The sequence below is a fragment of the Hippopotamus amphibius genome, chromosome 4, assembly GCF_030028045.1.
Source record: "Hippopotamus amphibius kiboko isolate mHipAmp2 chromosome 4, mHipAmp2.hap2, whole genome shotgun sequence".
In the NCBI taxonomy this organism is placed as follows: domain Eukaryota; kingdom Metazoa; phylum Chordata; class Mammalia; order Artiodactyla; family Hippopotamidae; genus Hippopotamus; species Hippopotamus amphibius.
The window spans coordinates 99,923,414-99,949,801 of NC_080189.1; the positions used below are offsets into that span (position 1 = coordinate 99,923,414).

The 26,388-nt window shown below is 44.0% G+C and overlaps 1 protein-coding gene across 3 annotated transcripts in view; it reads left to right on the top strand.

The window, feature by feature from the left end:
• The first annotated feature begins 3,934 nt into the window (after positions 1-3,934).
• The window catches only part of RAPGEF5 (Rap guanine nucleotide exchange factor 5), a 231,250-nt gene continuing 208,796 nt past the window's right edge, over positions 3,935-26,388 (top strand). For 2 of the 3 annotated variants that reach the window (XM_057730810.1, XM_057730811.1), the window contains exon 1: positions 4,484-4,790. In XM_057730810.1, the coding sequence (XP_057586793.1) occupies positions 4,578-4,790 (213 nt within the window). In that variant the 5' untranslated portion in view covers positions 4,484-4,577. Of the gene's footprint in view, positions 3,993-4,483; positions 4,791-26,388 lie in introns of those variants that run through there. The other variant, XM_057730812.1, reaches the window with a different exon arrangement.

Consider the following 26,388-nt stretch of genomic DNA (forward strand, 5'->3'; position numbering starts at 1 on the left):
CACAAGGGAAAGCCCGGCAAGTAGAAGCTTTCCTTGGCGTTCTTGAGAATCATCTGGGACCACAAAAATTAAAGGAGGAAAACCCAGGTAAGTCACTACTTTTTTCAAATTTCATACAACTAGGAATGGAAAGTCTTGTGCTGTATGTTCCCCAAGGGCCCAGCATAGCAGGGGTGGACTGTGTCTGCTCCCCTCTGCTCTCTGAGCGCCGCAGCCCAGCTCCACGCTTTACCAGCAGATACTTGCAGCCCAGCACAGCTCTCCCTCCCGGCAGATACTTGCGCCCCAGCACAGCTCTCCCTCCCGGCAGATACTTGCGCCCCAGCACAGCTCTCCCTACCGGCAGATACTTGCGCCCCAGCACAGCTCTCCCTACCGGCAGATACTTGCAGCCCAGCACAGCTCTCCCTACCGGCAGATACTTGCGCCCCAGCACAGCTCTCCCTCCCCGTCCTTCCTCTTGAGCTCACCCGCTGTTCTTGCTGGTCAGAGCTTCACTGGGGAGCCTTCTAGTTTAGTCAGTTTAATTGCTATGTACGACGAAACCCTCAAAACCAGCTCCCCTATCTCCTGACTTTTCTAAATCTGGAGTCATTTTTTTTAATTTAATTTTTTTTCAATAAGTAATATTTTTTTATAAAAACAAAAGAATATTAAAAGTTATACTTGAAAAAAAATCTCCTTTCTTTACTTTCCTCGTGTAGCCAAGTCCAACCACTTGCAAGAAACTTCATGTTTCTTCACACACATACAAATATAAGTATAAATTTCCCTTTTTTTTGAATTCATAGGGGAGTATGTTCTTAACATGTTTCTGAACCCCATGTTTCGGTCACCTATCTGTGTGTAACAAATACCTCTAAACTGAGTGGCTTAAAACAGTTTGTTGCTAACTCTCATAGTTCAGTGGGTTGATTGGGCTAAGCTGGGTAGTTCTTGCTTTGGCTTGTCACCGTGGTTGCAGTCAGATGTTGGCTGGTACAGGGGTCACGTGAAGGCTTGGCTCGACTGGAGGTTCCAAATGGCTTGCAAATGGCCGGTAATTGATGCTGGTTGTTGGATGGAAGTTCAGTTGCCAGAGCACCTCTGTATAGACTCTCCAGATGGCCTGGGCTTTTCACAGGAAGCTGGGCTCTGAGTGGGAGCATCCCAAGAGCCAGCGTAAGAGAGTAAGAAGTGAAAGCTATCAGGTCAATTAAGGGCTACTTACAGAACATGCACTCTTACCTCTGCTGGATTCTATTGGCCAAAGGCCAGCCCAGATTCAAGGAGATGGAGAAATAAATACTGTTTTCTTCATGGGGGAGTGGCAAGATTGTATTGCAGAAGATCATAGGGATAGGGGATACTGTGTTGGTCCTCTTTGTAAAATACAATCTGTGTTACCACCTGAAGTACTTTTCTGCTCCTCCTAACACGTGTCCAAGCCCTGAGGACCTTTCTTTTATAATCTCAGACATCTAACCTCTCCCTGTTTCCACTGACCCCACTCATTCAAACCCTCAGCCCTTTGTAGCTAGGAAAATGTCAGAGTTATCTTCCTGGTCTCCCATTTCCCCTCACTGCAGATAGCCAATAAAACTTGTGTTTTCTTACCATAGGTATTTCCATAAACTTTAGCTTTGATGATGTCATTCTCCTAAGTAAAAATCAGCTCTGATACTCCAGAGGTTTTTTGAGCTGTGCAATGTTGGTATATATAGGATTTGCTTCTTTTTTTTTTTTTTTAACTTCCAACGTTATAAAATCAGGAGAGTTTATATAAAAATCCAGATTAAGCTCCTTTTGAAAAAGTGGGTTCTCATATGTGGAAAAAGTCAGTTCTTCGACTAATATGTTCTAGATACTGAACAAAAGGAAAAAGACTTTCAGGCCCTTGTGGGATTTACATTCTTGTGGTGGGGAGGCAGACAGTAGAGAAAATGGATAAGTAAAATAAACAATGTTGGATGGCAACATTGGAGAACTAGGAAGGAGACAGGGCAAGGGGCAGATGGGAAGAGCTACAATTTAAAATCACATGGTCATGGATGGCCTCACTGAAATGGAGACATTTCAGTTAAAAAAACTTGAGTAGAGGAAGGGTAACATGGAATTCCAGAACTTTGCTTTCCATTAGAGTAGCCCACAGCCATATATGGCTATCTCAATTTACATTAATTAAAATTAAATAAAATTTATAATTCAGTTTTTTAAGCACACTAGCCACATTTCAAGTGCTTGAAAGCCACCATGTGACTAGTGGCTACAAAATAGGTATAGAACATTTCCACCACTGCAGAAAGTTCTGCTGGGTACCATTTCAGAGGAAGAGTGCAAGTGCAAAGGTCCTGGGGTGGGGCATTGCTGGATTTGAGCTAAACAGTGGCATGGCTCTTCTGCTTACACATTCCTGCTATTCCCTACTGTCTGTCTTATACCGTGTCTATATGGCAATTGTCATTTAGCACCTTACTGCAATCCAACTTTCCAAAGGCCCTTGTTGATACTGAGTTTTAGACCTTAGGTCAATGCCATAGAATCTATGGGATAAAGTCCAAACTCCCTGGTCTTGCCTTGAGAAGCTCTGTGAAAGAGCGTGAAGTCCAAGGATCTGGACCAGGAGTCAGAACACGTGTTCTGTTTATTTTAGAGCAGAGCTGGTTCATGGTGTGATTCAAAGGGAATTATGAGGAGTGATATGGCACAAGCATCCTGTAATCAGGGTGATTACTGACACTTGTTGTCCTGGAGGGCCTCTAATGGACCAGGACTAAAGGGGTAGTAGACCTTTAGTTGGTGTTTCAGGAGGAAGTATGGAGTATGACATTGGGGCTCAAGGCAATGCCTGATTACCAATGGAAGCAGAAGTATTTCAACATTATATAAGCTGATACACTCTTATATGGTACATACAGGTGAGATTTCAGCCTTGAATATACGTGATAGGCATTTGGAAAATGTAATGGATGACAGAATTTACTGCAGGGCCCTTTCCAGTAAACACTCACAGCATTAGGTGACAGGATTTAAGGGCTTCTCCAGTGTGTCACCAGCATCCATTCTAATATCTTCTCCTTCTCCATCACATAATCCCTCTCTCCCACCAGTATGACACATTCAGTGCCCAAACACTTCTGTGTCCTACCACACTGGCGTTATTCTCATGTTTTCCCTTCGTACTTGAAGGACTTGCACCTTCCTTTCTGCCTAACTGAATCTTCTGCACTCAGCTTGAAGGCACAGCTCAAACTCCCTTCATTGACTTTTCTTTGCCCGTCCCAGGCCAGAAGCACTTCCCGCTCCTGTGGCCCGAAGTGTTCATTATTGACACTCACTTGGCAATCACCAAGAGTACAAGGCAATATCTTTGTTTTTTATAAGCATGTCTAGTCCTGGGCCAAGTTTTAAGTTGCTTGAAGGCAGAGGTCACAGGTCATTCTTCCTTTATCCTTACCTGGCCATATTTCCTTCCACATTTGCCAAGGGTCTACCATGTGAGGGCTGAGGGTACAGTGGTAAACCAACCAAGGGCCCCTATCTCCTGTAATCCTCATTTGTCAATTTGATTTTCTCTAACGTGAATAAGCTGATTCAGCTCTTACAAGTCTTAGGCAAAGACAGGGACCCTTTTACTCCAGATCAGTGTCCTACTGATAAGAAGTAAAAGCCCTGACTGGCCCTTGTTGAAGACATTGATCTGGGAGGTGAAGGTTCAGAGCTCTGGACTTGAAGGCCCTGCTGGAATGGTTTCACTCCCAGGGCTCCCCTATTCCTTCCTCCTGGAATGGTATAAACAATGACTCACACCACGGTAGGCCTTTGTGCTTTACCAAGCACATTCATCACCTGCATCTGGCTCTCAGGGAAGGTCAGGTTCTAACTTGTTGACAGAGATTCACCTCCAGGTCACCAGACTTACATCTATTTTGCTGAACACCCATCATAAGGAACAAAAGTTTTCTTCCTTTAGCCTTCAATGATGAATGTGCCAAAGAGGGGACAGCGTGGGGGTAATTGTATTTCCATGGTGTTTGACTTGTAGCAGAATACGGAGCCTATTTTGAAGTTCTTTGGCAAAAACCATTTCTGGGAATAGTGATTACGATTTGGGGCCAGGCTGTGGGGAAAAAAAACGTATTTTGCTCGCCGAGTAGGGGTGGTGTTCCAGACTTCCCAGCTCACTTGGTCGAAGTTCAAGTCAACCCTGGCAGATAGGGAAAGGGAGTGAAATGGGACTTTTCAGCCTAAACGGGCCGGGCAGTAGAGTGGGTTTGGTGGTGGCTTCTGGGAATCCCGCACCTGTGGAAGAGACGGTGCCCAGGGTCCGGGGAGAGGCTGCTGGGGGCCAGGTCCGCAGGCGGAGGTGTGCCGCCGGAGAGGGCGGGGCGGCGCGGGGCGGGGCCGGACGCACCTGGGCGGAGAGGGGGAGGTGCGCGGGGCTGAGCCTGGCGGGGGCCGCGGCGCGCGCCAATGGGCAGCGGCTGGCAGCCCGCCCCGCGCCGGAGCCGCAGTCGCGCCCTCTCGCTGCCTGGCGAAGGCGCGCGGAGGCGAGCGCGGGGAAGAGGGGTGGCCGGCGCCGCAGCCGCCTTCAGGGCATGAGGATGGCCGTGGGCTCCGTCAAGATGCAGCCGCCGTGCGAGAGCCCGGCGGTGGCCGCGGCGGACGGCGCCCTGCGCCGCAGCCCCAGCGCCCGCGAGCCGGAGCGCGAGCCGGTGCCGGTGCCGCCGCGGCCGCGGCTGCGGGACCTGCCGGCGCTGCTGCGGAGCGGGCTCACCCTGCGGAGGAAGCGCAGCGCCGCCGGGGGCCGGGTGAGTGGCCGGGTCCTGCCCGGCCGGCGTGGGCGTGGGCGGCGCGCACGTGGAGCCCACGCCCACCCTCCCGGGCGACCGAGGGGGGCGTCTGGAAGTTGGGGAGGTTCCTGGAGGAGCGCCGTTGTGATGGACTGGGCAGAAGAGGGGCCATGGACGGCGGGGTCGTGGGTTGGCCCCCGGGAAGCGACGGTGCCCCCTTCCCCCAGGTGCACCTGACTTAACCCAAGCGCACCTGAATTCAGGCTGCGGGACCGTGGGCATCGCCGGAAGAAGGGCCGTTTGCCAGTCCCCAGAGGGGGAGCTGCAGGTGTCCGGTGCCTAACAGTCGCCCAGCCCTGTCCCAACAGAGAGCCTCGGGCCCCACAAGTGGGATCTCAGTTTGCAGGGGGCACGAGACGCGTGCGCTCGTGTTGGACGGACGCCCCGCTGCAAGCTTTGGGCATCGGGACTGGCTCTGGCCGCTTCCAAGGCCGAGGGGGAGACCCCGGAGTTGGAAGTTCCGGGGCGATCTTTAGCTCCTGGGTTCCCGAGTCGCCAGCACTTAGTAGTCGGCGACACCCCCAGAATCTTAAATATTGTCTTCCTGCTGGTGTGTTCGATAGGATTTCCTGGTGGAGGAGTGTCCCTCGTTGGGTTCTAAGTGCATCTAATGGCCCGAGCAGGTCAGACATGTTTTGTGGTTAAGAGAAGCGGGACGGACTGGGAGCTTTCATAAGGTCACCCAGCAGGCCCTGTCGGGGCCTCACGCCGCGGGGCTGACTTGTCAGGTGTCCCAGCTCACCAGGGCCTTGGGCACCTTTGGTGGGTTTTACGTAGCTTTTAAAAATTTGCCATCATTAAGGAGACTTTACCGAGAAGGCTCCACAATGTAGATTTTTTTGGACTGTAACTTAAAAAAGAGATCTTGGTTGTCTGCCTTAAAAGATCTTACTGGGGGACTTTCAGCTCTTGCAAGATAGGTTTATGAAAACTTGAGATTCAGAGAGAAACACTGGGTTTGGCATGGCTTCCTTTGGGCAGGGAAGGGTCTGAATTGACATAGGTCTTTGGCCTTTCTAGGCTGTGTTCCTCCTTTCCTAAGAATTTTTCTTCCGGCATAGGGATGACTGTACATGGTCTACCTCAGAAGGGTGTTTTGAGGATTAGCTGAGTGTAATAGGACATCTTTAAGCCCATGACCAGGGGAGGTTAGGAATTACCCACAAGTGACCTTAACGTGTGGTGGACAGAATTGCCTGCAAAGAAAGCGAGGAAATGTGTCCCAAAGATGTGATAGCTAAATAAACACAAGAACTGGAGTTATAGACTTTGCAGGAGTCTAGGGAAAAGTAGGTCAAATCCTGTTCCTATTATCTTTGACAGTTACTTTTTCACGGGCACAGAGTACTGAAGACGAGAGGGCAGCTAGGTAATCTGTGAGGAGAATTGCAGAGGGTTTCTGTGTAAATAGATTTGGAGTGTTCATCAGTATAGAGGCTTGTGTTTCCCTCTGCCTGGGATGATGTTGTGGTGGATCTTGCCAATATACATATTTACTCTTATTAATTATTCTGAATGTGGTTACTTCAAATAATATACGCTTATTAGCCCTTCTTTGGTTCTAATACTGTATTACTTCTCTTTGGGATATTCCAAACACATTTCATAAATGCGTGGCCAGTTTTTTACTGGGGGAAGGTTGTCAGGTTTTCCAGTATTGGAAACCCATAATATTCAACTGTTTTCCCCTGCTTTGGCTCTGGCAACACCTTTGTGATTTTTAGAATCTTCCTATCAGAGGAATTGGAAAGAGTTTGAAAGAAAGAGGGAAATAGGTGAAATAAGTACCCGTATTAGTTTGTTCAGGCTGCCGTAACAAAATACTGGGTTGCTTAAACAAGAGAAACTTATTTTCTCATAGTTTTGGAGGCTGAGAAGTCCAAGGTCAAGGTGCCAGCAGATTTAGTTTCTGGTGGGAACTCTCTTCCTGGCCTGTAGACAGCCACTTCTCGCTGTGTCCTGACACGACCATTCCTTGGTGCACATGGAGGGAGAGAGATTGCTCTCTCTCTTCCTTTCCTTTTTTTAAAATTGAAATATAGTTGACATACAATAGAATGTTGGTTTCAGGTGTATTACATAGCTATTTGACATTTGCACAACAAAATGATCACCGTTTAAGTCATTACCATCTGTCCCTATACAAAGTTATTAAAATATTATTGACCATATTTCTTATTCTGTGTATGACATCCCCTGGCTTATTTATTTTATAACTGGAGGTTTGTACCTCTTAATCTTGTTCACCTATTTTGCCCTCCTCCCCTCACCGCCCATGACCACCTGTTTATTCTCTGTATCTTTGAGTCTATTTTCATTTTGTTTTTTAGTTTCCACATATAAGTGAGATCATACAGTCTATGTCTTTCTCTGTCAAACTTATGTTACTTAGCATGACACACTCTAGATCCATCCATGTTACCACAAATGGCAGGATTTCTTTCTTTTTAATGGCTGGGTAATCGTTTATTATATATATATATATATATATATGTATATATATATATACACCCCATCTTTATCCATTCATCTATCAATGGACACTTAGCTTGTTTCCATATTTGGCTATTGTAAATAATGTGGCAATGTGCATGTATTTTTTTCCAATTAGTGCTTTTGGTTACTTTGGGTAAATACCTAGATGTGAAATTTCTGGATCATGTGGTAGTTCCATTTTTAATTTTTTGAGGGATGTCCATATTGTTTTCCATACTGGTGATGCCAATTGTAACCTTAACCAACAGTGCGGGAGGGCTCCCTTTTCTCCATATCCTTGCCAAAACTTGTTTGTTGTCTTTTTGATGATAGTCATTTTGACAGATGTGAGGCGATATCTTGTTGTGGTTTTGAATTGCATTTCCCTGATGATTAGTGATGTGCAGCATCTTTTCATGTGCCTGTTGGCCATTTGCATGTCATCTTTGGAAACATGTTTCCTCAGATCCTCTGCCTGTTTTTTAAATGGGGTTATTTTTGTTTTTGTTTTTTGATGTTGAGTTGTAGGAGTTCTTTGTATATTTTGGATTACTCCCTTGTTGGATCTATCATTTGCAAATATATTCTCCCATTCAGTAATGTGCCTTTTCATTTTGTTGGTGGTTTCTTTAACTGTGAAAAAGCCTTCTAGTTTGATGTAGTCCCATGTGTTTATTTTTTCTTTTGTTTCCCTTGCTTGAGGAGACAGATCCAAAAATAATATATTGCTAAGACTGATATCAGCATGTACTACATATGTTTTCTTCTAGGAGTTTTATGGTTTTGGGTCTTACATTTAAATCCTTAATCTGTTTTGAGTTTCTTTTTGTATATGGTATGGGAAAGTGGATCAGTTTGATTCTTTTGCCTGTAGCTCTCCAGTTTTCCCAACACCATTTATTGAAAAGGTATATTCTTGCCTCCTTTGTCATAGATTAATGGACCATGTAAGTGTGGGTTTATTTCTGGGCTCTCTGTTCTGTTTTTATTGATCTATGTGTCTGTTTTTGTGCCAGTACCATACTGTTTTGATGACTGTAACTATATAGTGTGGTTTGAAATCAGGGTGTGTGATACCTATAGCTTTGTTCTTTTTCTTAAGATTGGCTTGACTGCTTGGAGTCTTTTGTGTTTCCATACAAATTTTAGAAATTTTGTTCTAATTTTTTTCTCTCTCTCCCTTTTCTTATAAGGCCACGGATTCCATCATGGAGGCACCACCTTCATGACCTAGTCTAACCCTAAGTACCTCCCAAAGGCCCTCCAAACACCCTCATCTTGAGGCTTATGGCTTCAATTTGAATTCTGGAGAAATGCAAACATTTGGTCCATAACAGAAGGGTTTGAAGGAAAGGGAAAAACATGAGAAAGATGTACCAAACTAGTGAGTGACTTGTAAGCACCTGGGGGTCATGTGGTTAGCCGCTTGATTAGGGCAGTGACACCAATGCAAATAAATCATGGCTTAGATCTTTTTGTGGACCTTTAGTTTTGTATCTCATGGCCCTTACTTCCAGATTACAACTGAATGATTATAGAGACAAGTTAGCACAAATTCATTACCACTGGTAAGAAAGTAGCTCTGTGCATTACACAAGTTGGTAAGAAAGTTTGCAACTTCTGCATTGACCAAGATCTGATTTAGGAATATGTGTGGCTCTTGCCCATGCTGCCTTGGGCTCCCACAAATCTTGACAATCTGATATCAACTGTCATCAGATAAGCTCTTTGTGGGTTTTGTTGCCCAACCCGGGTGCCTTGTAGGCTGTCTCTTACTGGGAAAAATTAAGCTGACATTTGGCTGTTACTATAGAACACCTGGTTCCTTGGTTTAGTCACTTCTAATCATATTGAATTCAGAATGCAAACTGATTAAGACTCTTTGCATCTCTTTAGGCTAAGTGGGGAATGACTAAATATTTCTTTGGGGAGGGCCCTAGCTACCTCCTGAAAAATCAGTGGTAAGATAAGACACAGATTGAATTGCCACCAAAACCACTTAATTTTTTTTTTTAAACTTTGTGTTATGGAGTTTATGAGAGAATAGTATAATTACTACCTACCTTTAGCAGCTATTAACATTTTGCCAACTTTGTTTCACTTATTTCTCCTTTCCCCACTTTTTTTGGTGGGGGCTGGTATCTTTTAAAGCAAAATCCTAAATATTATGTCATCTCACTCATAAGTGTTTCAGTTTACATCTCTGATGAGGGCTTTTTTTCCTTAAAAAAAGAAACAAACATAAAAATGGTATGCCTTTCTCACACCTAAAAATATTAACAATAATTCCTTAATGTAATTTCCATATTTGATTTTTCTCAAAGATGTCTTTTCTCTTATGATTTGTTGCAATCAGAAATTAAACAAGATCCACACATTGCTTTTGGTTGTTAGGTTTTCAAATCTATTTTATTACACTCCCCCCCCACCCCTTCTTTCATGCCTTTGGTTTGATGGAGCTAGCAGGTCATTTGTCAGGTAGAATGTCCCACTTCTGGGCTGTCTTATTACTTATGGTGTTGTGTAATTCATTCCTTTCTTTTCCATGTCTCCTATAATCTGGCAGTGAGATGCAGAGGCTTGATTAGATTCAGACTTAAAGGTGAGCATCCTTGGTAGGCGTTACCATGTAATATCTGTTGCATCACATCGCAAGACATGTGATGTCTGGATATTTCTCTCTTTGAGATATCAAGAGTGATTAGTGGGTTCAGGTGGAGTCAACTTATCCTTTCTACCTTTCACCTAATGATTGTAGCATCACTGATGGTTGTAACCTAGATCCATTTCATTAGAGGTTGCAAAATGAAGATCCAAATCTATCTATCATTCCTCTTGCATTTATCAACTGGAATTCTGTCTATAAAGAATTTTCCCCCATGAACTACTTGGCTCTCCTGCAAATCAGATTGTGTAGGAAAGACAGGGAAAAAGCTTGATTTTTTTTCCTTTTATCAGTTCTCTGAGTTATGATTTAGTGCCCTAACAACCTCCCATAGTAATCAATGAGTTTTTCAAGTATCAGTAGGATCTTGCAATATTAATGCATTTGTTTCAAACCATTGAAGTCAATTTTCTTTTTGATGCTCAGTTTATACTTCTCTCCTGTATACTTTTTACAAGGTCACGGTAGTCTCTGATACCTTTCTTGCTTTCCAGCACAAGATATTTAAGCTTATCTTGTCCATTTCTCGCTCCACACCCCAAATCAGCCATTTTCCCAAGGAGTACTGATTCTTTTTACTGAAAACCATTCGTTTCTCCCAACTTTTGCGTCTCTTAGTGGTTGCATTTTTTTTTAAACCTTAATTTTGAGCCTTTCATCTTAAGTTTTTGTTTCTTTTAAAATTCTTCTCATCAGACTGTTTCTAAGACTGTCATTTTCTCTCTCTAATAAAATAACTGGTAACTACCATTCCCTTTTTCTATATATACTGTCAGAATGCTGGGGCTGGCTTATTTTGGGCTTTGGCTGCTGTGGTATTTTCTGCCGTGTTCTACCGCTTCCTTCATCTCCTTGAAATCTGTTTCACTTGCAGCAGCCAGCAAGATTCCCCATTTGCGCCAGCTTGACTGTTCACCATAGTGCTCCAGTGGTGCACTGCCTTTGAATTAGTCCTCCCCCTGACCTCTTCCCTTCAGCCACCCTTCACTCAGGCGGGGTCCCGGTGGCGTGACACGTGCTCTTCAGACTTGAGAAACTGGAAGTTCTCTCTTTTTCATTTATTACAATCTCTACCCCATGACTCCCTCTCAAAGAAGAACAAGGCCGCCCATTTCCTGTGTCCGAGCTGGAATGTTATAGGTGTGACTTAACACCCTCCTCTGCCAGAAATCGGATGCTGTTGATGGAGAAACACATTCTGCTCCAAGTTATACCAGGATGGCCAATTTATTGTTATTTTATACACACATCTCATAGGCAGAGCATGTCATTTGTTCCTTGTATTTAAATTAAAATCAATGGCTAACCCTTAATAGCACTTAATGATGTGCCTTGCATGTTCTAGTGTAAACCTTAACCCTCACTACAGGCCTGTGTGTTCAGTGCTGTTGTTTGCACTCTACAGATGAGGAAACCGAAACCCAGAGGTAACTTGCCCAAGATCACTGAGTGGGTGGGGGCAGGGAGGTTTGAATCCAGCCAGTCTGGTTCCATAGTCCATGCTCTGAACTGACTCTCAAATACACTGAGGGCAAGGGGTCTATTTATTCTAAATGCCCATAGCCTTATAGTACCTGCTCATGTGACCTGACCACTTTGAGAGTGGTCAGTTCATGCTGTTGATAATGCCACACGTTAACTGTCCTCTCATTGGAGCACACAGAGGCTTGTGATTCAGCTACTGGGATTGGGGTGGAGGGGTGGGGGGCTGGGGGGGGCAACACTGTGGTTATAGGTGTATGGTGACTAATATTTACTAAGATTAAAAGTTGCATTCATTGTGTCCTAAGCAAAAAACACCCAGGCCCACCTTGATCAATCCAAAAAGCTTGTAAATTCATCCTGCTTACTTTTCTCTTATCTGCTTATGGTAGCCAGTCAGAAGATAAAGGCCATTAAGGGAGGCATGCATCTTCCAGGAAAGGTGAGTCAGATCAGATAGGAGCGCACGTGTTGGTCTTATTTGAGAAACAGGGACTTCCTACCAGCTGGAACTTTGATATCATAGAACTGTGTTGACCATGGTTGTAAGTAAAGTAAAACTCCATGGATGCCACCTCTAAAAATATTGGGGAAGGAAAAGAAATTACAGATTCATTTATTCTATTTTAATTTCTTGCAATTCTAGCAAAGGAATTCAAGGGCAAGTTAATGCTTTATTTTCTTTCTTTCCCCTCCGGCCCCCTCACCCAGGCTTTGGTTGCATAATTAGATCAGAGGAAAAGAGCTTGGGCCACGGCTTCAGAAACTGGGTTTGAGTCACAGGGCCATCATTCTGAAACCGTGCACCTCACATTGGGACTTGAACCCACATGGCTGGAACTCAAACCCGGCCAAAACCCTGACTGGGACTCAAACCCGCACTGCTGGGACTCGAACCCGGCCAAAACCCAAGGTCTTCCAACTGAGATCACACACCTGGTTTCAGGACTTCATGAAGCTCAGGTTCTTGATGTCTCATCAGAGAAAGAATTCAGTTGGAGACAAAATGGTAGGTAAGAAGTGGATTTATTTAGAGAGAAAAACACTCCACAGACAGTGTCGGCCATCTCAGAAGGTGAGAAAGGCACCAGGGTATGGGGGTTGTCAGTTTTTGTCAGGGTGGGTAATTTCATAGGCTAATGAGTGGGTGGAACATTCCAGCTATTTCAGGAAGGGGCAAGGATTTCCAGGAATTGGGCCACCACCCACTTTTTGATCCTCATGGTCTACCTTGGGACTGTCATGGTGCCTGGAGGTCCACTTCTCCACCATCTTGGGCCCATTTGGTCCCAATCAGTTTATGTTAATGTCCTCCGGCTGTGTCGTTCTTTCAAAGGTTGTGCCCTGCCCCCTTCACTCCTTTTTCACTTGCATGTTATTCTCTGAGCTCTCTAAGCCTCGGTTTCTTCCTCTGTAAGGAGATACACTGTGGATCAGGTTTTTCTGAAAATAGGGACAACGTATGGCAAGTTTTGGGCGCATTGGAGCTTAAATTTTTCCTTCCCCAGCTGGATGCTTATTCTAGGCAAGTGGACTTTCATAGACATATTTATGGAAATCTAGGCACAAAAATTTTTGCTTTCGTATGCGATGTCAGTTTCCAAGTTTTTAAAAAAAATGCCATGTCCTAACACAGTGCGTACTTTAGGTAGCGTCTAAATACTGGTACCATAACAAAGTAGTCTGAGTTTCACACTTGCAGGGTTTCTTAAATTAACTTGGCAGTAATTGCTAACTTGTGTATCTAAAAATAGATGGAAAGGTGGGAGAAGAGTCATTGGGGATGACTTTGAGTACTTGTGATTTTTTCCCTCAATATTGTATAACAACCCTGGTTAGGAATACGGATCATTCCAGTAATGATATGTTATCTTGGAGTAACTTGTGAGAAGTTGTAAGATTTTATGAGAAGGTGAAATAGTTAAAAATCAATGACTTTTTCCCATGGTTAATTATTATTATGATAAATCATTCATAAATGGGTATGGAAAAGGGAAAGTCCGCAGACACCATTGCGGATTCTTACATGTCTTTATCAGATTGAAACTTCAATAGTCCCCTAAAGGGAGGAGGTACTTTCACCTGTGAGGAAACTACCATCCAGAGAGGTTTAGTAACCTTCCACAATCTCCCAGCTAGAAAATAGTACAGGCAGAATGGAGCCCAGGACCATCTGATTGCAAAATCTGTGGCCTTTCCCCAAAACCATGTTGTCTAAGACATTGACATAATTATAACATGTGGTGTATTGAAACAGTGGGTGCCCCAAGGAGCTCCAGTTCCACAATAGGTTAGTGCGTGGTACTTGTGTAAAACAGCGGGTGCCCCAGACGTTTCAAGTTTAGTGCAGACCACAGCGTATTTTCTTTCCAATGTCTTCGGCAATGGCTTCCAGGATCGATATTTAATTACTTGCAAGATTTGGTGATGGATTGAGCAGCAGGTGTCCATCATCTCCCAGCGATACCAGCCATTGTGCAAGAAACAGGAAGGTTTGGGATTCCTCATTCCAGAAGCCATTGCTCATGAGGTTTGGAAGCTCACTAGTTCTGTATTACACATGGACTTGGAGATCTATAAAGCAAGTAGGTTCCTTTTCAGGAAGACTGGAAGAAGAAGGAGTATGAGTTTCTGGTAACCCAGGGTTTACATTTCTGATGGTGACTTGTTTGATATTTAAGAAACTTCAGATTAGCAAGGGGGAAGTGTGCATACCTATGGAAGTAAATGAACCCATTTACAACTGAATCAAGCCATAGAGAATACACAAGTATCTTTTAATAAAATTAAGCTTTAGGATACTCACCTTTTAATGTGGTGTGATTACCTGAAAATGGCTCTTAACTTTTTTTCTTTTTTGTCCTGACCCCAGGCCTTTTCAGGCATCTGGGAGAGCCCACTAGAAAAATGCACGTGCAGACAGAATTTTGCATCTCACTTCTGAGGGCTTGTGGATGTTCCAAAGCCTGGGTCACCACACACCCCTACTTAAAAGCCCCTTCTTCTAGAAGCAGCACCATGGCTCTGTAATTATTTTACTTTTTATCTTTCCTTCCTCTAAAAATCTGGCATAGTATCAAGCACTCATTCAGTAAATATTTCCCCAAATTAAAGCATTTTATTGGCTTGTCGAATTGGAAATTGTTCACCTCTAAACGTAACAAAAGCTTCAGTGAGCCCTGGGAGGTGGTGGCGTTGGTGGTAACTATTATTATCTAACAAATTCTTATATAACATTTGTCATATCGGGGCTGTTTGAGGTTAACTTATTGAATCCTCATAACAGCCTTGTGGCAGTTGCTCTCATCGTCCTCTTCTTGTCTAAAGTGGAAAATGAGGTACAGAGAGGCTGGGTAGGTTGCCTGAGATCACCTAATAAGTAGAGGGGTCTAGATTTGAACCCAAGGTCTACCTATTCTGCTGTATCCTCTCTCCAAATAAAAGAAAGTATTTCCTTGATTACAGTCTCTCTTTTTCATTTTAACCCTTTTTTTAAAAGAAATAAATTTATTTACTGGCTGCATTGGATCTTTGTTGCTGCGCGTGGGCTTTCTCTAGTTGCGGAGAGTGGGGGCTGCTCTTGGTTTGCGGTGCGAGGGCTTCTTATTGTGGTGGCTTCTCTTGTTGTGGAGCTCGGGCTCTAGGTGTGCAGGCTTCAGTAGTTGCAGCATGTGGGCCCAGTAGTTGTGGTGCACGGGCTTAGTTGTTCTGGCTCTTCCTGGGCCAGGGATCAAACCCGTGTCCCCTGCTTTGGCAGGTGGATTCTCCACCAGGGAACCCCATTTTAATCCTTTTGAAATAGGGATGTGTGTTAAATTGATGTGACCATTTAATGGGATATTACTTTTTTCCTTGTTAAGCTATTATTAGATCGATAGTATATCTGAAAATTTTGGTGTCTTAGGATAAAGCAACTATAGTAAGCCATATTTTAGTTTTTAAATGTAGCTGCATAGTTCATCTGCAGTAATATCAAAGTAAGTCACAGCTGTAAAGTGGTGCACACAAGTCACTCACTTCTGGGTCTCTCCCCTGTATGTGTGTTATGAAACTTTTGTTTGATTTTTCAAATAAATAAATAAATGAAAATAGATAAAATGGTGCATGTAAACAAAACCCATATCTATTTGTGAAGTGTGAAGCATTGAATGCAGAGTATATTAATTTATCTGAGCACTGATAATTGCTTAGGTAATGATTTTTAAATGACAGAAGAGAATACAGTTAAATTTTTTCCTACAAAAAGCCTTAATATCCTTAATGTTGAAGGTGAAATTATATATACATAGAAAGTTTATTACTGGTTGCCTCCAGATGTTTTTTTAAGTAAAATTTAAAAGTTCAACTTCCCATGTAAATGTCTTGTTTTTTAAAACTAAGAACCCATGAATATACCCAAATGCCAATAGATTTCGACTTGGGCTTTGAGTCACTGTACATTGTGTGGGGAGTTGGTAGATCTTACCTTCTGTGACTCAATTAATCATTTTTATGTTTTATCTGCTTTTCTCATGAAGCATGGGCCCCTCCCTCGTAAAATGCTTTTCTTTGCCTTCTGCACCATTTGTGTTATTTGTAGAAAAAACATAATTCAGGATTTCTGTTGAAGGCAAAATGAACCTTTGTAAAGTTAAAGAGTCCAGAAAACCAGGGCTTCTGCCATCTAGCTGGTTGTCTTCCTGTATTTTTTTCTAACTGGTCTAGCAACTTACACTCCAGCCTCATTGGTGGTTTTGCTGTTCAGTTGAATTTGACCTTGTCAAATCATTTACCTGAAGCTGTTATGAGGTGTACATGCAAATACTTGTCATTGCCCAATGCTTTTGCCTTCGGCACTGACTGTAAATTTGTTTTACTCTCTCCTGCTACTGTTGAGGGAGGTGAATAGCTTATCGCTTCTGCCTGGGCTAACACTCTAAATGCTGACTATAATGTACAAACACTACAAATGGCTCAATCCATCATATTGTGCTGTGAATTTATATGTAGGTATGAAATCTTCTGTAGGGGAAGAAAAAGATGATGGGTGATGTTACCTTTTTGAAATTAGGGGAAGTATGATCCCTGTTTCAATCCATTAGAATAGAATTTGGCTTTGGTATAGTGGAGAGAACATCTTCCTGTGTATTTGAAATTTAACGACTGTGTAAAGTCAGATAGCCTTTTTGAGTCTCTGTCTCTAAAATGGAATATGAGTATTCTGTCATGGGAATTGATGGGGAGAGGGGGCCAGTTTTCACTTCTTGGCCTTTGTCTGCCGAACCAAGGTCAGAGCCGTGGTCTTTCTCCATTGAGATGCCAACTCCACCCCTAGAACACTTTGGGGCATATCTTAGACAGAGGGAAAGATAGGCCTTTAATATTCACCTCATCACTTGAGTTGGAGCGGGGGGAGATAATGCTTTAGTAGAAAGAGCATTTGAAGGAGCAGGAAGATTCTGATTAAAATCAAGAATCTGTCATATCAAAAGAGTAAAAAGGACAGACCTATGAATCTGGAGGAGTAAATCATTTGGCCATAAACAGAATTCTGGGAGAGGTGTCAGAAGAGAACTTGTGACAGCAGCCCTTTGTGTCTGGGGAGAGCTTACCAGCTGGCTTTATCTTCTTTTAGATAAGAGGTTTGTGGCTGTTTTTGGTCATCAGTGAGAGCTATTTCTTAGCCTCAAATTAGCATCAATATTTGTTTTCCTCCACTGTTTCAAATTTATGAAAAGTCTTCAAATAGCACCCATTGAAACACTGAAATTTCCTACTCTTCTTGGCACATAACTTCTTTAAAAAAAATAAAAGAATCCTCCTAGTCATATTCTAATCTACCTTGAATATCTCATGAAGTTAGAGCTTACAAAAACTCAGCACGTTCAGTTTATCATCATTGGCTGTTCACTCTGCTGTCATTTGTATAAGGCTTTATATTTACAAAGTGCTTTCACATTCTTATTTTACTGTTTTCATAGCTCTGGAGTAGGTATTCCTTTCTTATACGGACAAAACAAGTTACTGAGCTTTTCCATAGGCCACAACCTCACCAGCTGTGAAGCAAAAGTAGCGCCCACCTCACAGGGTGGGAGTGGAAGTAAATTAACAGGCACAGCACTGTTCAGACAGAACTGGTTGTGTCGAGAAGGCTTAGCGTGAGCTGCTGCTGTTGTCCTTGCTGCCATCATCATCATTGCCTGAAATGACACGTCTGAGGGATTTCAGGATCATGCCCTTTGAAAAGCTGAAGTAGGGACTTCCCTGGTGGCGCAGTGGTTTAGAATCCGTCTGCTGATGCAGGGGACACGGGTTTGAGCCCTGGGCCAGGAAGATCCCACATGCCAAGGAGCAACAAAGTCTGTGCGCCACAACTACTGAGCCTGTGCTCTGGAGCTCGTGAGCCACAACTACTGTGCCCGTGTGCCGCAACTATTGAAGCCCGTGTGTCTAGAGCCTGTGCTCCACAACAAGAGAAGCCACTGCAATGAGAAGCTCACCCACTGCAACGAAGAGTAGCCCCCTCCCCGACCCCTGCTCGCCGCAACTAGAGAAAGCATGTGTGCAGCAATGAAGACCCAACGCAGCCAATAAAGAAAACAAATATTTAAAAAAAAAAAGCTGAAATAGCTCTTATTGGTTTTAGTGATAGCAATTAAGTAAGAAAACCGAGGCTCAGACATTGGTATCTTGCTGAAGGTCATAGGGACAAAGTTAAGGGTCAAGGGATTCTTAGGCTGGAAGGGTCTCTGACAGGGTATCTATGGTCTGTTCTCCCTAAAGCTGTCAGAGAGGGGTCTGAAGGAGGACTTCTCAAACTGCAGCATACACATACATGAGAGTCCCTGAGAGCTTGTTAAAACACAGATTCCTGGGCTCCAATCTTAGAGACTTTGATTTAGCAGGTCATGGATGGGGCCCAAGAATCTGCATTTCTTTCCAGTTCCAGGCGGTGCAGATGTTGTGGGCCATGGACCACACATCTTGCACTGGTCTAAAGGGACTTCAAAGTTTGATCCCCTTCAACAGCACAAAATAACCGAGGTCAGGAGTCTACCTGGTTTTCTATTTGCCACCTCCATGATGGAAATGCAAACCAAGATGGAGGACCATGACTGTAAGAACTCTATTGAATTAATAACGTTGGAAACTCCTCCTTATTGGTTTTCACAAAGTGACTGGCAGTTGAAAAAGTAATGAGCATTTGAAACATAAAGGGTCCATGGCAGTTGAGCTAATTATTCTCTGTGTGTGCATCCCCTGTACTCTCTTTTATGTTCTACTCTATACCTTGGAGCCTGCCCTCTGGGTGTTCATCACTAGGCCTCGTGCCATGTGGCTTTGGTTTGGGTTCAGTCGGTGGAAGGCCGGGGAGGAGAGACATCAAAGGTGCGTGTCTGCCCCTTCTGCTCCCTCTCTTTTTCAGTGTGGTGCTGGCCGGGACTGTGACCGTCTATTACTAGCTACAACAGGGCAGTCTCTCCTCCATCACTTTGGCTCTCTTCAGTCTCTGGTAGAACTGTATCTTCCCCTAGTCTCTCCTGCCTGGGGCTGTTAAAGTCTTGTCATTACTGAGCCCTGTGTTCTGCAGCCTCTTCTGCTGGGTCTCGGAAGCTTGCCCACACATCTTTGATATGCTCTCTTTTGAGAAGACGCTTAATTGATACAGGAACCCAAGGAAGAGCAGTGCTGGGAAGAGTGGCAGTAGAGGGTGTAGCCTTGGGTGAGAAGAACCCCGTGAATGGAGTGGGCATTGGCAGTGATTGGCCCAGCCCTGAAGTTTAGGTAGGGGGTAGAGGTGAGGAGTGCAGGGAAGGGGCCTGGCCCAGTGATGCTGGGTTAACCGCAGAAGGTCCTGAGAGGTTTGTGGTGAGAAGCTGTAGCTGTGCTAGAATGTGACCCGAGTGCCATTCCTGCCTCATTCCTGAGCGTGAACTCGGATGGCTAGGGCTCAGAGTCAGAGAATCTTTTACATCAAGAATTTGCATTCCTCTTCTACAAGTGCATTTTTTTTTTCCTGCCGCTGCCTTTTACCCAGACACCCTTAGTGCTGTTAGTCTACACACAGGAGTTCTACGGTCTTTTTGTGGGACTTTGATCTGGCTAAATTTTGTCACAGTACATTGGACATGTTCTGAAATGCCTGCCAGAACTACATTCAGAAAATAACGAATAGTTGAATGGAATAATTACGCCTGCAGTTCCTTTGCCCATGGGTGCCAGTGATGGGCGTGTCTGTAAGATGAAACACACTCTTCATGGTTTGGCACTCAGCCACGTCATCTTCTCCAGTAACCTCACCATGAAGCAGGCCCACAGCACAAACTCCTACCAGTTACGTGTGTTTACCAGTTCTTTTATATTGAAACGTTATGCCCAGGTCGAAACTGTTTCACAGCTTTTAGAGATTTTTTTGGGGGGGGGGTATCCCCCTATCCGTAAAGGTTGTCTTAATACTTTGTCTTAATAAATGAAATGTTTAAAGACAACATGGGCCCTTGATCTCAAATTTTCTGTTGTTACAATTCTTCAGGAAGAAGAAAAGTTCTCTATGAGGAAAAATGAATCCTGGACTTTTTCTCCCTCTTTCTGGGTTTTCATATATTTATGTGTCAGAAAACATGGCTACGTGAGGGAGTTGGGGGTGTGACTTCATACAATTGAGGCAAATCATAGTGAATCACCTCGTGTGACCGTGGCACAGATTTGAGATGTGAGCCCTTTGTTTTTGCTCAGTTCTCCCTCCTTTCTGGTCATTTATCCAATGGGACTTGGTGGTTGGGCAGCCGGAGGATAGGACCCCCAGTTTGCCAGGAAGGGCACCGTGCCTTCCTAGATGGAGGCTGCCTTCACATGGTGACGTGTGAGCATCTCCTGTTAGTGGAAACTGACCAGAGGGAGCAAGAGGGGTTCCAGTGCAGATGATCCCGAGAGAGTCTGTATCTTGTCCAGGGAACAAAGAGGAGCTCAGTGTGAAGGAGGGGACCTGCCTGGCCTCCCCCACCCTGGCGTGGGCTTCTTTTCCAGTCTCAAACCCTGGGGTGAGGACGGTTCTTGCTGATCTACCTTGTTTCCACCTCCTAGAGTGGAAGACCTCCCCATCTCCCTGCCTGGGGAAGGAGCCCTCCTCTTCTCAGTATCTCCATCTCTGGTTAGGCCCCAAGAAATCTCTGGGACCCTTTTTCCTGGTGTTTTGAGGACTCACCTCCTTACTCACTTCCCTTGGAATGAGGTATCCCATCTTCATTTAGCCTTTGCTTTCCTTTGGCTCTACCCTTCCTGTTTTCCTCTCCTCCTCCTCCCCCAAGCTTTGTTCCCCAAGGCTTTTCCGGTGGGCTGTTTTCCCAGCACGTCTTCTCTGAATCAGCTCATCCTATTGTTTGCTCTCCTTGTTTCCCTGCGCAGTCCTCCTGTTTCTTTCCGATTTCTTTATCCTGTTACCATTTACCTGGCTCCAGCTGAGGGCTGTTTGATATGGAAGGCGATGCTACACGCCCTTGTTAGAAGTTTGGATGATTCAAGCCCACTTCTTTCATGTTAGAGATCATTAAGTTAAGATTCTCAGGGAAGCCCTCATCCAATCTCCCTTAATTTTTTTTTTAGATGATTTAAACTCTTATAACATTTATATCATCCTCTCCTCCTCCCTTTCTTAACTTCCCAAGACAAGAGGCACTTCTGCAAGGGCTTCAATAACCACTGTCTAACTGGTCTCCATTGGGGGATGCACGGTTTACATACATTGATTTCTTTTTTTTTTTTTTATGAAAACACTGGTACCCTTTAGATGGGACACCAATGATAGAACTGATTTATTTTTTTTTATTTTTTATTTTTTACAATAAACTGCATATATTTAGAGTGTACAATTTGGTATCCCAATCTCCCAATTTCCCCCCCAATCCTCCCTGCTTTCCCCACTTGGTGTCCATATGTTTGTTCTCTACATCTGTGTCTTTATTTCTGCCTTGCAAACCGGTTGATCTGTACCATTTTTCTATAGTCCACATATATGTGTTAATATACGATATTTGTTTTTCTCTTTCTGACTCACTTCACTCTGTATGACAGTCTCCATGTCTCTAAAAATGTCCCAATTTCATTGCTTTTTACAGCTGAGTAATATTCCATTGACATACATTGATTTCTGATTAACATTACATTTTTAAAACTACCTCCTTTATTTATTTTTTACTTATTTATTTATTTAATTGGCTGTGTTGGGTCTTTGTTGCTGCACATGGGCTTTCTCTAGTTGCAGAGAGTGGGGGCTACTCTTCGCTGTGGTGTGTGGGCTTCTCATTGCAGTGGCCTCTTGTTGCAGAGCACGGGCTCTAGGCGTGTGGGCTTCAGTAGTTGTGGCATATGGGCTCAATAGTTGGGGCACACGGGCTTAGTTGCTCCATGGCGTGTGGGATCTTCCTGGGGCAGGGATCGAACCCGTGTCCCCTGCATCGGCAGGTGGATTCTTACTCACTGCGCCACCTAGGAAGTCCCTCTACCTCCTTTAAATAGAGACTTCTGTCTTGGTCAAAGGATGATATACAAGAAGGTATTGCTCTGGTGAGAACTAAGATTGTGAAAATCTAAGTCAGTTTCATTTCTTAATGACAATAATGTCATTTAAGAACCTTCATTTAAGCAATTAGCTTTGGGAGTACAAGGCTAAACAGATGACGGAGTGAAGTGGATTAATGATTTTGTTAATCGTTCTTTCACCACAAGCAGCTTCTTACTAATGTAGCACCTGCCCCTCACATCCCAGACAGTCGTCCAGTAAGTCATCTTCACTTTTGCATTTGGTGGTATCTTTTCTTCTAAAAATCTGTGTAAGGCACCTACTATCTGATTTGTCAGGATAGTCTGGGTTTTGCTTGCAGTAACAAAAATACCCCCAAATCTTTGTGGCTTAACACAACAGAAGTTTATTTCTTGCTCACAGGAAGACCATTTTGTGCCTGGGTGCTTGCCAGGGCAGGTGTCCTCCATTTGGTGACACTGCTTCCATCATACGACATCATCCATCATCCATGTCTTCACCTTCCACAGTGACTGCGAAATGTAAGAAAGAATGCAGAATTTCACAAGGGCGTTTAAGCGCACCTCTCTGATGGGACTTTTGCTCACATCTGATTGGCCAGAGCAAGTCACATGACCTCACTCATTTCAAGGCACCAGGGAAGTGTCCTCTTCCTAGGAGCTTTGGAGGAGAAAAGAGGCACAGATATTAGGAATGTCTACCTCAGGCTCCAGAAGCTGAGAATTCAGAAATGAATTAAGGGATAATCCTAGTCTTTAAGTCCGGCAGGAGAGGTAAACAGGTTCGTAGTATTACAACATAGGCTTACAAAACTGTACAAATTACAAAATACTTAGCATGGTAATGACTATGATAGAACAGAAAGCACCTAGAAGCACAAAGGGTGGGGCGGGGGCGGCGCGGGCATCTACCTCCCTGGGCTGGACACAGAGGAAAACTTTAAGTGGAGGTGATGTAAGGGCTGGGCTTTGTCTGTTTGCCAGGTTTAGGTCTAGCTTACCTTGGGAAGGGTGGTATCTGGTCTTATATGCTGCATCACAATTAAACTAATCATCTGGGATGCAGCTCTAAGAAATAGGTTTATCTTTTCTTTAAGACCTCAAGAAAGAAATGAAAGCAGCCTGTCAGCAGGAGAGCAGGCCTGCCAATTCCCATGAAATGTGAAACACAGGATCCTTCCAACAAAGGCTTGCAAACACTCTTTCTCCTGAGCAATTATGCTCCTGATAGTTCTTTGATCTCAAAAATTAAACTTGCTGTTACAGTAGGAAAAGAACAAAGGAGGTGTAAAATAACAATTCAGGTTAGTTATTAGGCAACAAAGGTTGTATATACTGTATTTTGATTTTCCCAGAGATTCTGACATGTTTTACGTTAGATATAAATGTGAGTGGTCCATTAACAGGGCAAAGAATTTGCTTTATAGACAAAAGAAGGCAGTCTTGTCCTCAGATCTAATAAAGCCATATTCTTACCCTCTTTCACTGCTGTAGTCCTGCTGGCCTTGTTGCTGGTCATTCATCACACCAGGCATTTTTCCACCTCAGGGCCTTTGCACCTGTTCTTTTCTTTGTCTGAAATCTTCTTTCTCCAGATGCCCACTCACCTACTTCAAGTCTTTTTTTTTTTAATAATTAAATTTATTTATTTATTTTATTTTTTTATTTTGGCTGCATTGGGTCTTCATTGCTGTGTGCAGGCTTTCTCTAGCTGCGGTGAGCGGGGGGCCACTCTTCGTTGTGGTGTGTGGGCTTCTCAGTGCATTGGCTTGTCTTGTTGCAGAGCACGGGCTCTAGAGCACAGGCTCAGTAGTTGTGGCGCACGGGCTTAGTTGCTCCACAGCATGTGGGATCTTCCTGGCCCAGGGCTCGAACCCGTGTCCCCTGCATTGGCAGGTGGATTCTTAACCACTGCGCCAACAGGGAAGTCCTAACATAAATAATTGATAATTAACTTCTTTATTTTTGTTTATGCTCAGTCTTCCCCCACTAGTATGTAAGCTCCTCAAGGGAAAGGATTATTGCCTGTTTCATACACGGTTGTAAGTTAGACCGGTGCCTGGAGCATAGTAGGTTCTCAGCCATGCTTGTTGAACACATAGGGGATTTTTTTTTCCATTAGGTGTCCTTTAAGTGTACATGAAGTTGTATGCTTACATGTATTTCCTTCCATAAATCTTTACTGCTTTTCCATTCAACAAATATTAGAACATGCCAGCTACCATTCTTTAGGGGAGCAAGATTGACGACTGTTTAAGGAGCTCATCGTCTGGTGGAGAAACTTGTCTGATTCTGCTTGTAGTATTTAATTAAATTTAGCAAGTATTGGAGTGCCTAATGCGTATAGATATAAAAGAGGATTCTTGAATTCTAGAAGCTGGCTCTCTTTGAGTGTGACATGCCAAGACTTAAGATTTGTCTCTACGTGTCATGAACTTTCATGGAACACATCTTGCCCAGTGTTGCTTGGTCCATTCTGGGGGCTCTCGGCTTTTCCCTCTGGTGTGAGACACCACGGGAAGCCAGGGTCGTGGTGTTCGCGTGCTTGACCATCCCAGGGTAATGTTGCATCTTCGGTCAACAAATGATGGATTGCTTTTCCCATAAGAATTCCACCAAACTATTCGTGAAGTGGCCCTTCACCTCTGGTTCAGGGAAGTATGTTGTTTTAAAAAACCAATCTGTTTTGATTTAAAAAAATTTATTCACAAACCCCAGTATTTCTCTTACGAATAGTAAAGCTCTTGTGGCAAATAGCAACTAAGTTAAGGTTGTCACGATGCCCATTTAAGCATAATAGGTTTAGACAATACGTGCTATGAGGAGAAACGAGATTGGGCTTGATTGGCAGGAGGTGAGGGAACTACCAGGCAGAAGTGGTATTTGAGAGCAGGACTTAACTTACTATACTACGCAGAGAAAACAGTAGACTAGTTCAGGGCAGAAGCCAGCATGGCATAGAGGAGGGATGCTGTGGGATGGGCCTGGCTGGGGCAGGAGTGCAGGCTGAAAGGCTTGCATCTGTAAATTGAGGGAAGGTGATGAGCGATCTTGAGTTTGTCTTTGTGTTAACCCAGTTATCAGCAATGGAAAACCTGTGTGCTATAGAGGTTGCCACACTTTGTATTTAATGCCCTAGTAAATTTGTTTTTAAAGGGAGAAGTAATATGTGACTTCAGACTTCTTTTATTTTGCCAAGTAAGGGTGCAAAAAAATTCAACGGCTCTTATATTTTGTAAGAGACTTTTTAGCATAAAACCAAAAATAGAACACAGCCCCTAATAAAGAACTGCTCTTCATAGTTCCAGTAAAAAAGTGCTACATTGTTTTTATTCTTATTGTGCTTGGCACTGACATTTGAAAACCACTCCATGCGATACACATATGGGTTCTGGGGACAGAATAAACTTGAGACTGTATGTGGACGGGATCTAACAGCTAAGATGGCAGTCACCATCTGTTCACAAAAACATTTCTTAACGTTTAGTCTAGGTGTGTGGGTGCAGATGGAGGAAGGAGAAGTTGAAGGCAGCAGAGTCCCTGGGGGGTTGTTGTCCGGATGACAGGGGCCCAGGGCCTGGTGTGAGATGGAGGTGTTGGGAGTGAGAGGTCTGAGAGTCTGGGAAGGTCAGGAGGCTAGGATTTAGTGATTTCCTCTCTGTTTTCATGTGGAGCTTAAAATGAGCAAGAACTCAAAATAAGTTCCTGTTGTTGGAAGGAATAGAACTGTCAGAAGGAAGACCAGGGGTGGTCTCTATTCTATGCAGAAGGTCTCTTAGATTCCTGAGACTCTTATTTAAGAAATTATGAGAGAGAGAGAGAGGGATTGATTGAATGCAAAATTGCATGTAAGTTAGCTTAAGTGAGGGAAAAAGAGGGAAAGGAGATGCTTTTTAAATGACTAAATGGTGGCTTCTCTCATTAGGACAGTTTTTGAAGTTGCCGTGTTTTTTTTCGGGGGAAGGAGGGCTAAAGGGCAGTCTGCTCTCATTCTGGTGGGTCCCTCAGGGTTGGTCCTACCTTGTGGCCTCAGGCACGTGGAAACGGAGGCCTCCCTCCCTTCCCCCCGCCCGCCCCCCAGCCCTCCCCAACACCGTGTCCTCAGGCTGCCATGTGCTCTGTGCCAGGTCTCCACCTTCACTGCCAGCTAAGCATTGTGTCAGCTGCCCTCAAACCCAACCTTGGATCAAGCAGAGGAAGATAAGGTAGGAGACAGCCCACGTGGGAAAAGAGGCAGCTGACTGGCTAGAAAGGAGCGAATTTCCTTTAATCCTGCTTGCCTTTTTTCCAGTTCTTAAATTGGTCTGTGGGTGAAGTCCAGGGAATTGTGGCCTAAAGATACCCATAGCTGCTTGTCTCCGTAGACTCAGGTAGAAAATTATAAACTTTGTTGAGGTTGACCACTCAAAATCTACC